Source organism: Eurosta solidaginis, chromosome 5 (assembly GCF_040869045.1).
Source record: "Eurosta solidaginis isolate ZX-2024a chromosome 5, ASM4086904v1, whole genome shotgun sequence".
Classification (NCBI taxonomy): domain Eukaryota; kingdom Metazoa; phylum Arthropoda; class Insecta; order Diptera; family Tephritidae; genus Eurosta; species Eurosta solidaginis.
The window spans coordinates 201,651,679-201,663,879 of NC_090323.1; the positions used below are offsets into that span (position 1 = coordinate 201,651,679).

At 34.7% G+C, this 12,201-nt stretch overlaps 1 protein-coding gene across 13 annotated transcripts in view; it reads right to left on the reverse strand.

The window, feature by feature from the left end:
* The window catches only part of Larp4B (La-related protein 4B), a 114,086-nt gene extending 102,096 nt beyond the window's left edge, over positions 1 to 11,990 (reverse strand). For 11 of the 13 annotated variants that reach the window (XM_067787489.1, XM_067787488.1, XM_067787491.1 and 8 more), the window contains exon 1: positions 3,052 to 4,252. In XM_067787489.1, coding sequence (XP_067643590.1) covers positions 3,052 to 3,067 — 16 coding nt within the window. In that variant the 5' untranslated portion in view covers positions 3,068 to 4,252. Of the gene's footprint in view, positions 1 to 3,051; positions 4,253 to 10,953 lie in introns of those variants that run through there. The other 2 variants (XM_067787492.1, XM_067787490.1) reach the window with 1 other exon arrangement.
* Between the last annotated feature and the right edge of the window lie 211 nt (positions 11,991 to 12,201).

Genomic DNA, 12,201 nt, shown 5'->3' on the forward strand with positions numbered 1-12,201 from the left:
ATTCAAGTAATAAGCAAAAAACACAATTTTTATAATTTTAATGTAATTTATTTAAAAAATATTTTTTTTGCTTAGAATTGACAATTTTAACGTATTTTTTTAAATAAAATTAAAGTTGTTATTTTTTTTTAATCTTTTTTGCTCTCCATTCGTGGTTGTTTTTCACGACTTTCTGTTATAACAGCCATAACACCATCACGTTTTTTTCTATATATAACACGTTTGGAAACAGGTGTTAACAACTGTACACATGTTGTTGTTGTTGTAGCGATAAGGTTGCTCCCCGAAGGCTTTGGGGAGTGTTATCGATGTGATGGTCCTTTGCCGGATACAGATCCGGTACGCTCCGGTACCACAGCACCATTAAGGTGCTGGCCCGACCATCTCGGGAACGATTTATGTGGCCACATTAAACCTTCAGGCCATCCCCTCCCTCCCCAACCCCAAGTTCCATAAGGAGCTTAGGGTCGCCAGAGCCCCGTCTGTTAGTGAAACAGGATTCGCCGCGGATAGGTGAGGTTGACAATTGGGTTTGGAGAAGCTATATGTTGCGCTGGCAACCTGCAGGGTTGCGCTACACAGCCCCTTGAATCTGGTATTTTAGTCGCCTCTTACGACAGGCATACCTACCGCGGGTATATTCTGACCCCCCCTAACCCGCTGGGGGAAACTGTACACATCTTTCTGTTCCTTGTATATGAATTGGAATATTACGATCATCTAGTGTTGGCTCATCATAATCCAAGAACCAAGTGATCGTATGGAATATTTCTTGTGAATGCCGGTTCATATAGTATATAGTATAGTCATTCAGACCAATCATATCAGTATAATCTGAAGCATTAAAATTGATATTATATTTTTTGTAAACCCTGAGTTTAGTTGGATCAAGTATTTTTTCTCGATAGTATATAATTTTTTGATAGCTCTATCACGTATGGCTTTTCTAACATCAAATAACATTGTTAATAAAATGTTTTCCACATGTACATACGTAATATGAATTATTTTGGATTACGCCATCTACAACATTAGGTAAATTACGTGGTAGGTAACGTGTCCAACGAATAAACTTTGATAAAAGTAAACTGCCGTATACAACAGAATTATAGTATTTTACATTTAAATACATTGGTAGATAAGTTCTAATAATATAAACTGTCAGTTTTTATATTTTTTTTTTACCCTGACATTATTTTATTTTATTAATTTTTATTCTATTTTACAAAAGTGGGGGACTCGAAATCCGACTTAGAGCTATGGTGTTTGACCCGCTCTAATGTATATACATATACGCTAAATCAAAAAAAGATCAAAACACAAAACGACAATTACAATAAATATAATATTTCATTAAAAATACATAAAAGATCGATGAAATACATTAAAAAAGCCAAAAATTAATCAAAAACTTCATAAACAATATCCAGAGATGTGCAATGATTTTTTGTTACCCTCATGATTCGTATTAGAAACGTTTGAAATTGATGATTTATTCGATTTGATATATGTATGTAGCTGATTGCAGATGGCGCCACATCAAGTTCTAGGGCTAACCGCTTCCCTTGAACACTTTTGTCAAGCCTTTCCAAGATCTGTACTTTGGTTTCCAAGGACAAAGTATTTTTCTTACGTTTATTTGGCATTTCAGGGTATTACTTTCACTTTTAAACTAACAATGCTAAAAGACGTACACGCCTACCGAATTTCACACAAAAACTAAAAGAAACCGTACAAAACCGCGACGAAAATCCAACGACTACCGAGCGTAACATGAATATATTGGGGATTCCCCTCCCCACTTCGCTGTTTATGTCTCGATTTTAATAAACACTGTAAAAATTTAGACGTCTGCGACTCGTTTCTTTGTATTAAAAAATACCTTTTAACTACATTAAATTTGTAATTCGACATGAAGCAAAGAACGCTAAACCGTGATATACTGTTCAACCCTCTGTTTCAAATATGAAGTACCAGTTACTTGAAACATGTTTGCAAAATTGCGTTGTGATCATTATTTTTATATGTATGCAATCACATTTACTCCGTATAAATTCTATTCTGTATATATTTCATCTACTATTAATTTGCTTTATTGTCAATTTCTTAAATTATTATTTAATAGCTCCTTCGTGAGTACATTTTAACACATTTACAAAATTTTAACTTTTGCTTACTTCTAAGTTTTTAATTGAAATTGTCAAGCGTTTAATTAAATACTGTTTAAATATTACTTTAAAATTTATGACTGCTTATGTTGTTTATTTCGTGTATTACATCTGAGAATTAAGTGTCGGTATACTTGGTCTGTATAATTGTTTAATTTGTAGACTGACAAATAAATAAATAAATATCTATTGTGCAACAAAAAAATAAAAACATACGATTCCAATTTTAGATTGTGTAGTTAATGTATTGAAAACGTTGATTCTAATTTCTGGACATTCTAATTACTAGAGGTTCTAATTTGTGAGCGACTACTGTAATACAAACTTTAAACGAAGAAGAACTTTAAAGGTCAAATTAAACTTCCTTAACCCTAACGCCATAGTCGTAACCATACCCATATCCATATCCATCTCCAATGTGTTCGGTTAATGGTGCCTTAAGGGCTAAGGGCGAATTAATGGTGACTTATAACCATAAAGCCATAACCAGATAAAACAGTGATCACACCTACTTTATGGAAATCAATGTAATCGAGTTAGCGTTATGGTATGGCACCATTAATCGATTACATTGATTTCCATAAGGTAAGTTCGATCAGCTGTTTTATCTGGTTATGGTTTTATGGTTACAAGTCCCCATTAATTAGCCTTTTAGCGGTGTTATTATGGAAATAAAATTACAATTGCATGCCTTATCCTTCGTGCATGATACCTAGAAAAGATATAAGGAAGCAAAACCAAAACAAAACAAAAATACATATGTAGGTAATGACAAATGCGCAGTGTCTTTGGAAAAATCATTAATGGGTGCAATGAATAAAGTAGGTGGTAAAAGCAGCTATATTTTCTCTCCTTAAGGTTTATCGAATTAAAAAATACAAACCCCATAGATATTCCATTTTGTGCGTTACTTGGAAAAAATCTCAACCTATTGGTCAATCGTTACTGCTGAACTGGAGACTGGCCGTAAACACGCACGCACTTACGCACGAATAAATGTCGTACGTTTTAGTGCGCGCTTAATTAATAAAACAAATTTAATTTGTATCACTTTAGTTTTAATATTTGGTTTTCTACTTCAAAGACCACTTTGCTGATTGATAATTTTTTCTTTGTTGTTGTTATTTTCGCTGCATTAAATATTTTCTACAAATCATCGCATCGTTAAAGTTGATGACTGACAGCAGCCAACGCCTTCGTTGTGCTGTTGTTGTCAGCGTCCAAGTTTTCTCACGACCTATCCAAAAATAATCGAGTACTCGTATTTAGGTAATTTTAACCTTTAACGCCTGCTTGCTTGGTCGATCGACAAGAAATTTGATGTAAAACGACGATGTCGTGTTGGTGTTAAACACCGCTGCCGTAGCAGAAACGATATAATATATTCCAAAATTTTTGCCGCGACTATGCAATAACTTAATTCTCAGTAGTTGTTTTTTAATAATCCATTCGACTTCCCTTCTTGTTTCTTGTGGGCTATCCTTTAAATTGATCGCCAGCTTTCCCACAACTTTTATCCTCTTCTTTCTTTATGTGGTCTCTTCTATTGTCGCCTCTGCTCTTCCTACTTTCTTGTATTCTTCTTCGTTATTTTATTGCTAATTTTCGTCGTACTGTATGTTTCGAGTTTTTCTAGTACTCATGTTATTACTTTACCTAATTTTTATAATTTTTTGTCGCATGAACTTTTTTTTCACAAAATGCACTTTAACCAATAGCACGCAATAGGAAAAATTGAAAGCAGTCAAATATTAAGTGGCAACTGAATATTTTCATTTTTTCTTGCATAAAAAATTTCGTTTTTCTTCTCTACATAGCCATAGCCTTGCAATTAATGATGTGTGCAGCTACGCCACTTTTTTCACTTCAGCAATTGAATAGATTTTCGATCAATTATCCATACGTTTTCATTTTTTTCTTAACCGTTTTCTAGCAATCAAGTAATAATTTTATGAAATTTTGATTTGTATGCACTTCGTTTAAATTTCTATCCGATATTAACAGGAAATATTTTATTTATTTCTGCCACAAATTGATGAATAAAATTTTTTGACATATCATTAAATAAGTCAGTCGCCGTTTAACTTTCGCCCTGTTTCAACCATCAAATATTCCTCCTTGTACGAGACGACTAGTAATAAAACGATATGAGTACTGGGTGTGTTTTATCGATACCACTGATTATTGTACTCGTCTATAGCGGCTCGATATTCATGAAATACCGCGAGCAATCGAATTACATATTCAGAAGATTTCAGAAACTTACGTTCTTCTCACCTCTGAAGTTGGCAAGACAGCTTTTACTTGGAAAAAAATTACCTATTGGGAAAAACGCCGTAATTTATCCACGAAACAAAAAAATTTGCCGTGACCATATTTTAGAAGTTGGCGTGTCACCCTCAGAAAACCATCTTAGCGACCAGCTAGGAAAATAATTCTTGCACAATAATTTGCCGTAGATAAGTGGCATATTTAATTTTTTGGAAACAAAAATTTAAATTTTTTTATGGTGCACCACCAACTTCACGTGAAGTTAGCGTGCCACCCTATATTTTCTAAAATATGGCCGCGGCAAATTTTTTTGGTTCACGAATAAATTACGGCAAATTCACAGCAATTTTCCCAATGGGTAATTTTTTTCCACGTAAAAGTTGTCTTGTCAACTTCAGAGAGTTGTTTTTCTCTTATTCCAATGTCTTTGATTGTATGCGAAATACATTAATTTTTATTTTTGTTTTATCTTGAAAAATATTTACATTATGATGAAAATGATAAAGGTGATGGCAACAACATGACCTAACTTTTTCGGCAGCTCTATTTGCCAGTATTTCCTTGTACTACAAAAGTACTAAATTTTTATTGCTATATTTTTCCTACAAATTTCCTCAAAAAATTACGTTTTCTGCAAAAATTTTCCTTTAATCTTTTGGGGAATACAAAGTTATGTTATGTCTAAAATATTATGGTAGCGGCTTACATACGTTATTATATTTCTAAACGTATAGTAAAATCTACTCCGACCGTAGTAGATTTCAAAGGCAGTTATGTATGATAGACAACCCTCTAAATTATGCATGCCGAACTTGTCAGAATAAGGGAAAACGTCAACGGGATGAGAACATCTGAATATTAATTTCATCATGATTTACATATACATAGCAACAAATTTGTTCGTTTTAAAATTTAATCAGTGAAACAAATCAAAATTTGAGTTTCCTTGCGTTCACGGTGGCAGGCAAGCTTTCAGCGCGCGTAATTTCAAAGTGACACCAGCGCCAAAACGACTCAAAAGTTGAAAGTGTTCGGGAGTTTAAACTCACACTGAAAACCAATGCTTAGACCAAGTTTACATATAACGAGATTATCTTTTTTTCGCAATTTTCCATATAAATTTTCCCTTCGATAATCTGTAATTATGATCAAATTTTAGAGATGCGAATTTTTTCATATAAAAAGTTCCACCTCTGGAGTGTAATCTCTAATTGGAAGCACATAATAAAAGAGAAACGAGAAAATTTTACAAAAAACAACTACAGGTGTCTAAGTTCGGATGTAACCGCACATTATATGCTCAGCGTGAGCTTCAATTGTACATTTCATTTCAGATAAATTACTTTTCTACATAACACGTGGCACCGACCGTTTAAAGGAAAAATGTCTGCCCATTTCCTCTTACAGTAAAACTTGATAAGTGAAATATCATTGATTCGAAACTATTTTCTGCTAAGTTATTGCTTATTATTCTAGTCTACGACTCTTTTAAACTTGTTTTATATCTTAGTTGCCGTGGTCCCGTCAATTTTTACTAGAAATATTTTCTGATATAAGGAAAATATGTGTACACAATTTTGTTAGGATATGTACATTTTTCTTCCAGTTATGGGTCCCGAAACATTGAAAATTGCTTAGTCATAAAAGGGGCGGCGGCGCCACCCCCATTTTTTTTTAATTTGAAGTTTTTCCTATTTATTGTTATAAATCCACTTGGGAAATGAAATACCATTGATATAAAGATCTCTTTTGCAAAGATATAGCTAATTTTATTCGTCCACGACCCTTTTAAAAATCTTTTATAGAAAAGTGGGCGTGGTCCTTAACCGACTTCCTTCATTTTTCTTCAAAGCATTCCTTATAGTAAAGGCAAACTCTCTGCCGAATTTTGTTATGATAGGTGTAACGATGCTTGATTTATGATAAATAATATTTGTAAAATGGATTTTATCACAAGTGGGCGGAGCCACGCTCATTTTAAAATTATTTTTTTAATTTTTATCAAGAGTTTCAATATCAGTCCACACGTCAAATTTCAACATTCTAGGTGTATTATTTACTAAATAATCAGGTTTTATGTGTTTTCCAAAATGTTATATATATAAACAGTGGGCGTGGTTATCATCCAATTTCGCTCATTTTCAATACCAATCTATTCTGGGTCCAGATAAGCTCGTGTACCAAATTGAAGATATCTCAATATTTACTCAAGTTATCGTGTTAACGGATGGACGAACATGGCTCAATCAAATTTTTTTTCGATACTGATGATTTTGGTATATAGAAGTCTATATCTGTCTCGATTCCTTTATACCTGTACAACCAACCGTTATCCAATCAATGCTAATACACTCTGTGTACAAAGCACGCCGAGTATAACCTAGTTCTTAGGGATGGAACATATGTAAACGCGTGGATTATCTATGGCGATTCATTAAAGATAAGGACATGTGTAAACATGTTCTAATAATCATAATGTATGACAGACTGTATATTTCACAGATGTGATAGCTCAGTGGCTAGAATACAGAACTGTAATACGGAACACCCACCGCTATACGATTTTTAATTTTTTATAGAGGCAATGTGCTTTAAGACAATATGTTGTGAACCAAATCGGATTCACATAATGTTATTATGTAGGTTTAAACAATGTAATATACTATTTTTAAATATTATTGTTATAAGGATATAGGCAGTCCTTTGACGGAATCCAATACGCTCCGGTCCTAGTACCTTCTGGTACTTTTTACCTGTCTCGGGAATATTTTTTTTTTCATTCGAACCGCGATGAGATGGGCCAAAATATATATTTTTTTTAAATCAGATCTCCAGTAATTATTTAATTTCAGGTTACAGGAGCAGTCAAGAGTAGATATAAGGGTTGTACCGCTTAGAAAATTGTATGGATAAACGGATTAGGGATAATAGGGGCAAATAGTGTGCTAAGAGATTTCGCGTGGATTTAGTTTGGATCCCATATCATTGCTGGAGCGGCCAGAGTAATTTTCCACAAACACCCATCGTTTCAGAGTGACCTGGGGCTATTTTTCAGTTTTTTGAAAATATCTTTCGACAGAAATAAAAATTTTATTTTTTGCTTTCCGGTCCTGGGGCTGTTTTCAGTAAGTGTGAGTTTTGAAATAAACATTTTTTTTTACATAAAAATTATATGAAAAAAGTGTACATTTTTTAACTCACAGTTACGTCTTTGGACAACGCGTGTTTTTCGACTCCTCTCCCGACATTTTTTGAGCTAAAATACATATTTTCATATAAAAAACGCCTCAAGTTAAGCTTCTTCTTTTACTGATGTTTGTAGCCGATAGTTTTAAGAGGGAGCTAATCGATACTATTTATTCGATAACGTATCACTACCTTTTATTACCACAAATAAGCATTGGTACTAGGAGATTTGGGATACTAGAAATCGCCAGTGCACGCAAAGTTGCTTTACCAAATGTTTCTGGTATGTCAAGAGAATGAAACATGTGAGGATTGCCAAAGTTCAATTTGGGAAAGACATGTGCGCAGAGTGCATCGGGAGATGCAAGGTATAAGGTATTGTTGCTGCTGAAAAAACGTACACACCCACAAACTTTAACAAGAACAATTTTTATAAAAATGAACAAAACAGAACAGGAAAAATTTGATATGATAATTCTGTGATGCGAAAGATTGAATGCAGGCATTTAACTAACTATTCTGTGGGAATTCCGTTAAATTGTCACACACCACTGCACACCTAAATTTAACGTCGTGTTATATTTCTCTCTTTGGGCCAGCGTTTTCTACACTTTTTCAGCACATAATTTAATACTAAACTTGTGACTTTGTTTCTGAATATTTTTATTTTGCATCTCTAAAACTTGGTGAGCACATTTTTTTTAATTTTTGGAACTAGATTTATGACAAATTTATTACATGTTAATTTTTCAGTTAAAGGGAGGCGTTCCAAACGAAAACGTAATAAGTGACTCATAGCAAATAGTGGTGGAAAACTATCGACGATAGCATCGATAGTTTGTACCTATCGATGATACTATCAATGTTTTATGAGTATCGATACTATCGTTTGTAGCGATTAGCCATTGCAGTGTGGAAGAATTATGTTTATCTTAATCTTAATATGTATATAAAAAAATATGTGGCACTATGTTTGAGGCCAATGGACTCCTAAACTACTGAACCAATTTTGAATTTGTTTTGCACCCCGTGTGTAGTTTGATCTAACTTGAAATATAGGATATGTGACTAGGGTCTCGAGATATAGGTCAAAACCTGGACCCGGACACCCGTAGAATGTGTTTATAGAATATGAATATCAAATGAAATCTGTTGATGAGTGCTTTAGTAGAGGGTAATTGTCATACCCCTGGGTGGCTAGGGTCTCAAGATATAGGCCAAAACGTGGACCCGGGTACCCCTAGAGTGTTTACAGAATATGGATATCAAATGAAAGCTGTTGATGAGTGCTTTAGTAGAGGGTAGTTTTCATACCCCTGGGTGACTCGGGTCTCGAGATATAGGCCAAAACGTGGACCTGGGTACCCCTAGAATGTGTGTATAGAATATGGATATCAAATGAAAGCTGTTGCTGAGTGCTTTATTGGAGGGTAATTTTCATACCCCTGGGTGACTAGGGTTTCGAGCTATAGGCCAAAATGTGGACCCGGGTATCCCTAGAATGCGTTTATAGAATATTGATATCAAATGAAAGCTGTTGATGAGTGCTTTAGTAGAGGGTAATTTTCAGACCCCTGGATGACTAGCGTCTCGAGATATAGGCCAAAACGTGGACTCGGGTACCCCTAGAATGTCTGTATATAATGTGGAGAGTCAGGCGAAAAATCTTATTAAAATGTATGCAGATAGGCCAAATTTAAGGCAGGACGTCTGCCGGATCTTCTACTATATAATATAAAAACGCATTGGTAGCTCTTGTAATGCTGGTAAGAGTTATCAAATTGCGCCTTTTGACCCCAAAAATTAAAATCCGGAAGCGGAAAATAAAGTGTTAGCTCTGTTAGATGTTTGGGTTATTCCATACGACAGTATGACACACTTAATACACGTCCAAAAATAGGGAGAGGTGTCAAAAGACGCGTTTTGTACCCAGAATCGTGAATCCGAAAACGGAAATTAAAAATTTTGCGCCTGTGAAAAGTTATTTTGAAAAAAAATTTAAAATGTTCTTGTGGTTGTTGTAATGTTGTTGTACACAGGAAAAAATTGTGTGTACAAAGGAACTTTGGACGTGTGTTAATGAGTGTGATACTTACATACGATGCTATCGGCGTATATCGATAGTCCAGACTAGCTCCTAGATAAATGAGAAAAAGTGCCAATAAGTATTCGAATACCAGCTACTCTATGTTCAATCAATGCATAAGTTGTACTAGACTAGTCGATTATCCGAATAATCGATTGTAAGCAAGGTTTAATGTGGCCATATAAATCGGTCCCGAGATGGTCGGGCTAGCATCTTAATGTTAGCGGCACTGAATCTAAATCCGGCAAAAGACCATCACATCGATAACACTCCCCAAAGCCTTCGGGGAGTAACCTTATCGCTGCAACAACAACAACAATCCCCGAAGATTTTGGAAGCTCTGAAGCTATAAAGCTTTGCATTGCGCTTATCAACCCCTTTAATCCCATTCTAGGAGACTAGGCGACCACAATGGGGACGCGTAGCATATAAGCGGTAGTTTAAATTGAGCTATGAGCGTTTATTTTTCTTTGCCCCAAGTGCTGTCAAGAGGGTTTTAAAGAATTGTTTACGGTTCTGAACTTTAGGTACAATTGCAGTAGAGTGCTCACCGAAACGGTCGTCAATATCCAACGTAACTCTCAGTATATATGGTTGTAAGACACTCGATAGCTTAATGTCATCGACGTGGCTGTCCAATATTGCCGAAATTTGCAGGTAGACGTATATATGTTTCTTACAAGTCTGGTTTTGAAATGTAATAGCATGTGAATATGCCCAAATACTTCTACCGGAAGACACGCAAACATTCAGTTGCATTATTGTTTTCTGTAGTGTGATAAAAAAACTACTTCTTTAAAGTTCCAGCTGCGAGCAAATGTATTTTGTGATCGTCCTATTGTCGCATCAATTTAGCCTGTTGTTGATGTAGCAGTGACTTTACCCTGTTTATCTGGTCCTTTGCTGTAGGAACTGTCATTGGTTATTTGAGCATGCCAATAGGTGGTGCCCGCCGTACAGGTACTGGGCATTGGATATGTCGGGGTTTAACGTAAATATATGAGAGAATTCAGCCTGTTGAAGCATTCATATCTTAGGTGCAACCGCTAAAAATGTTTCCCTTAGTGGACCACGATTGAGCTCTACAATGGGTATTCAGATCCTCAACAGATTAAATAAATAATAAACGTTATTAGGCAAATGACTGGAAATCAAACGCATGATACACCGTTTTCAACTTTGTGAATTAAATGTCGTTAAAATATTAGTAAATTAGTAAATCTAATTTCAGTACAAACTTACCAAATGTTTGAACAAATTTTCCAATTGTAGTGAGACTCCTCGCTGTTTTTAATGCGTTCAGCAAAATTCGTATATTTTATACTTAGTAAAAGATGATTGCTTGAACATAAAATGAATGGAGTTCTGCTTTTTTATAGTTAATACTAAAGAAGTGTATTATAAAACTATTGCCAAATGTTGTCTTTTTAGATCACATTTATTTTTCTTTAGATTGATAACGTTGCCGATATCTTTCTTGTAACTTCTGCAATATTTTTACTTTTTTTGCAAAGATATAGCAAATATCATTTTTCTGGTGGACAACTAGTTTTTTTTTAATAGTTGAAAGAGTGCCTTTTCATAAAGACTTAGCTGAAAAAATATGTTGAAACCACTTGTTCTGTATGAGTTTTATTCTTTTTTTCATAGACGACTCACAATTCCAACGACGAGACACTCGTACGCACACGTTTTTGGAGTTAGTATAGTGAAAGTCTTCACAATTCATTAGACTTTATTTTATGTTTGCTGATATCAATTTTGTAGCACAATTATCGTCACTAGGTTATTAAAGAAAATTTAAAATATTAAACTTTTTATCTTCAACAAAAGTTGATTTTATGCACAAACAAAAGCCGCTATGTTTCGTTCCCGTATTGACACATTCGCGAATTTTATCGGACTTTTCTCATTTGCCAAATTGCTATTTCTACTTTTCTTTTGTTCCGGTATTTCAAATACAGTTTCGTTCACTTCGTTTCTATGGGACGCGTTCACACGGCAACGGCGGTACGTAGCACACAATGCACAAGCCGCGTTTCACAATTTCATTGCCGCCTCTGCTCCTACTTTTTTCAACTTTTTGTTTGCTTCTACTGAAATGCCTTTTATTTATTTAAGATGCAATTTTCTTTAATTATATATATTTTAAATGAATGTATGTAGATTAAAACACACTGCATAACAAGTCCACATGGGTGTATATTTAACAAACTTATTGCAGTATTCACAAACTCTACTTCCAATATTTTCCAAGAAAAAATTAAAACCACATTTCGTACACGACGACGTCGACAGCTGAATTTAGAAATGTCAAAAAGAATGTGGCATTAAACAGAGTTGTAATTAGAAACTCCTTACATTGTGAACGCACCCGAGGCATGCACGTATTGTCGCATAACGCATAAAGCTGCAGACATTGGTGCGTTTTCGGTAACCTTATAACAGCTGATTCAACCAACCTTATGGGAATCAATGTAATCGATTATT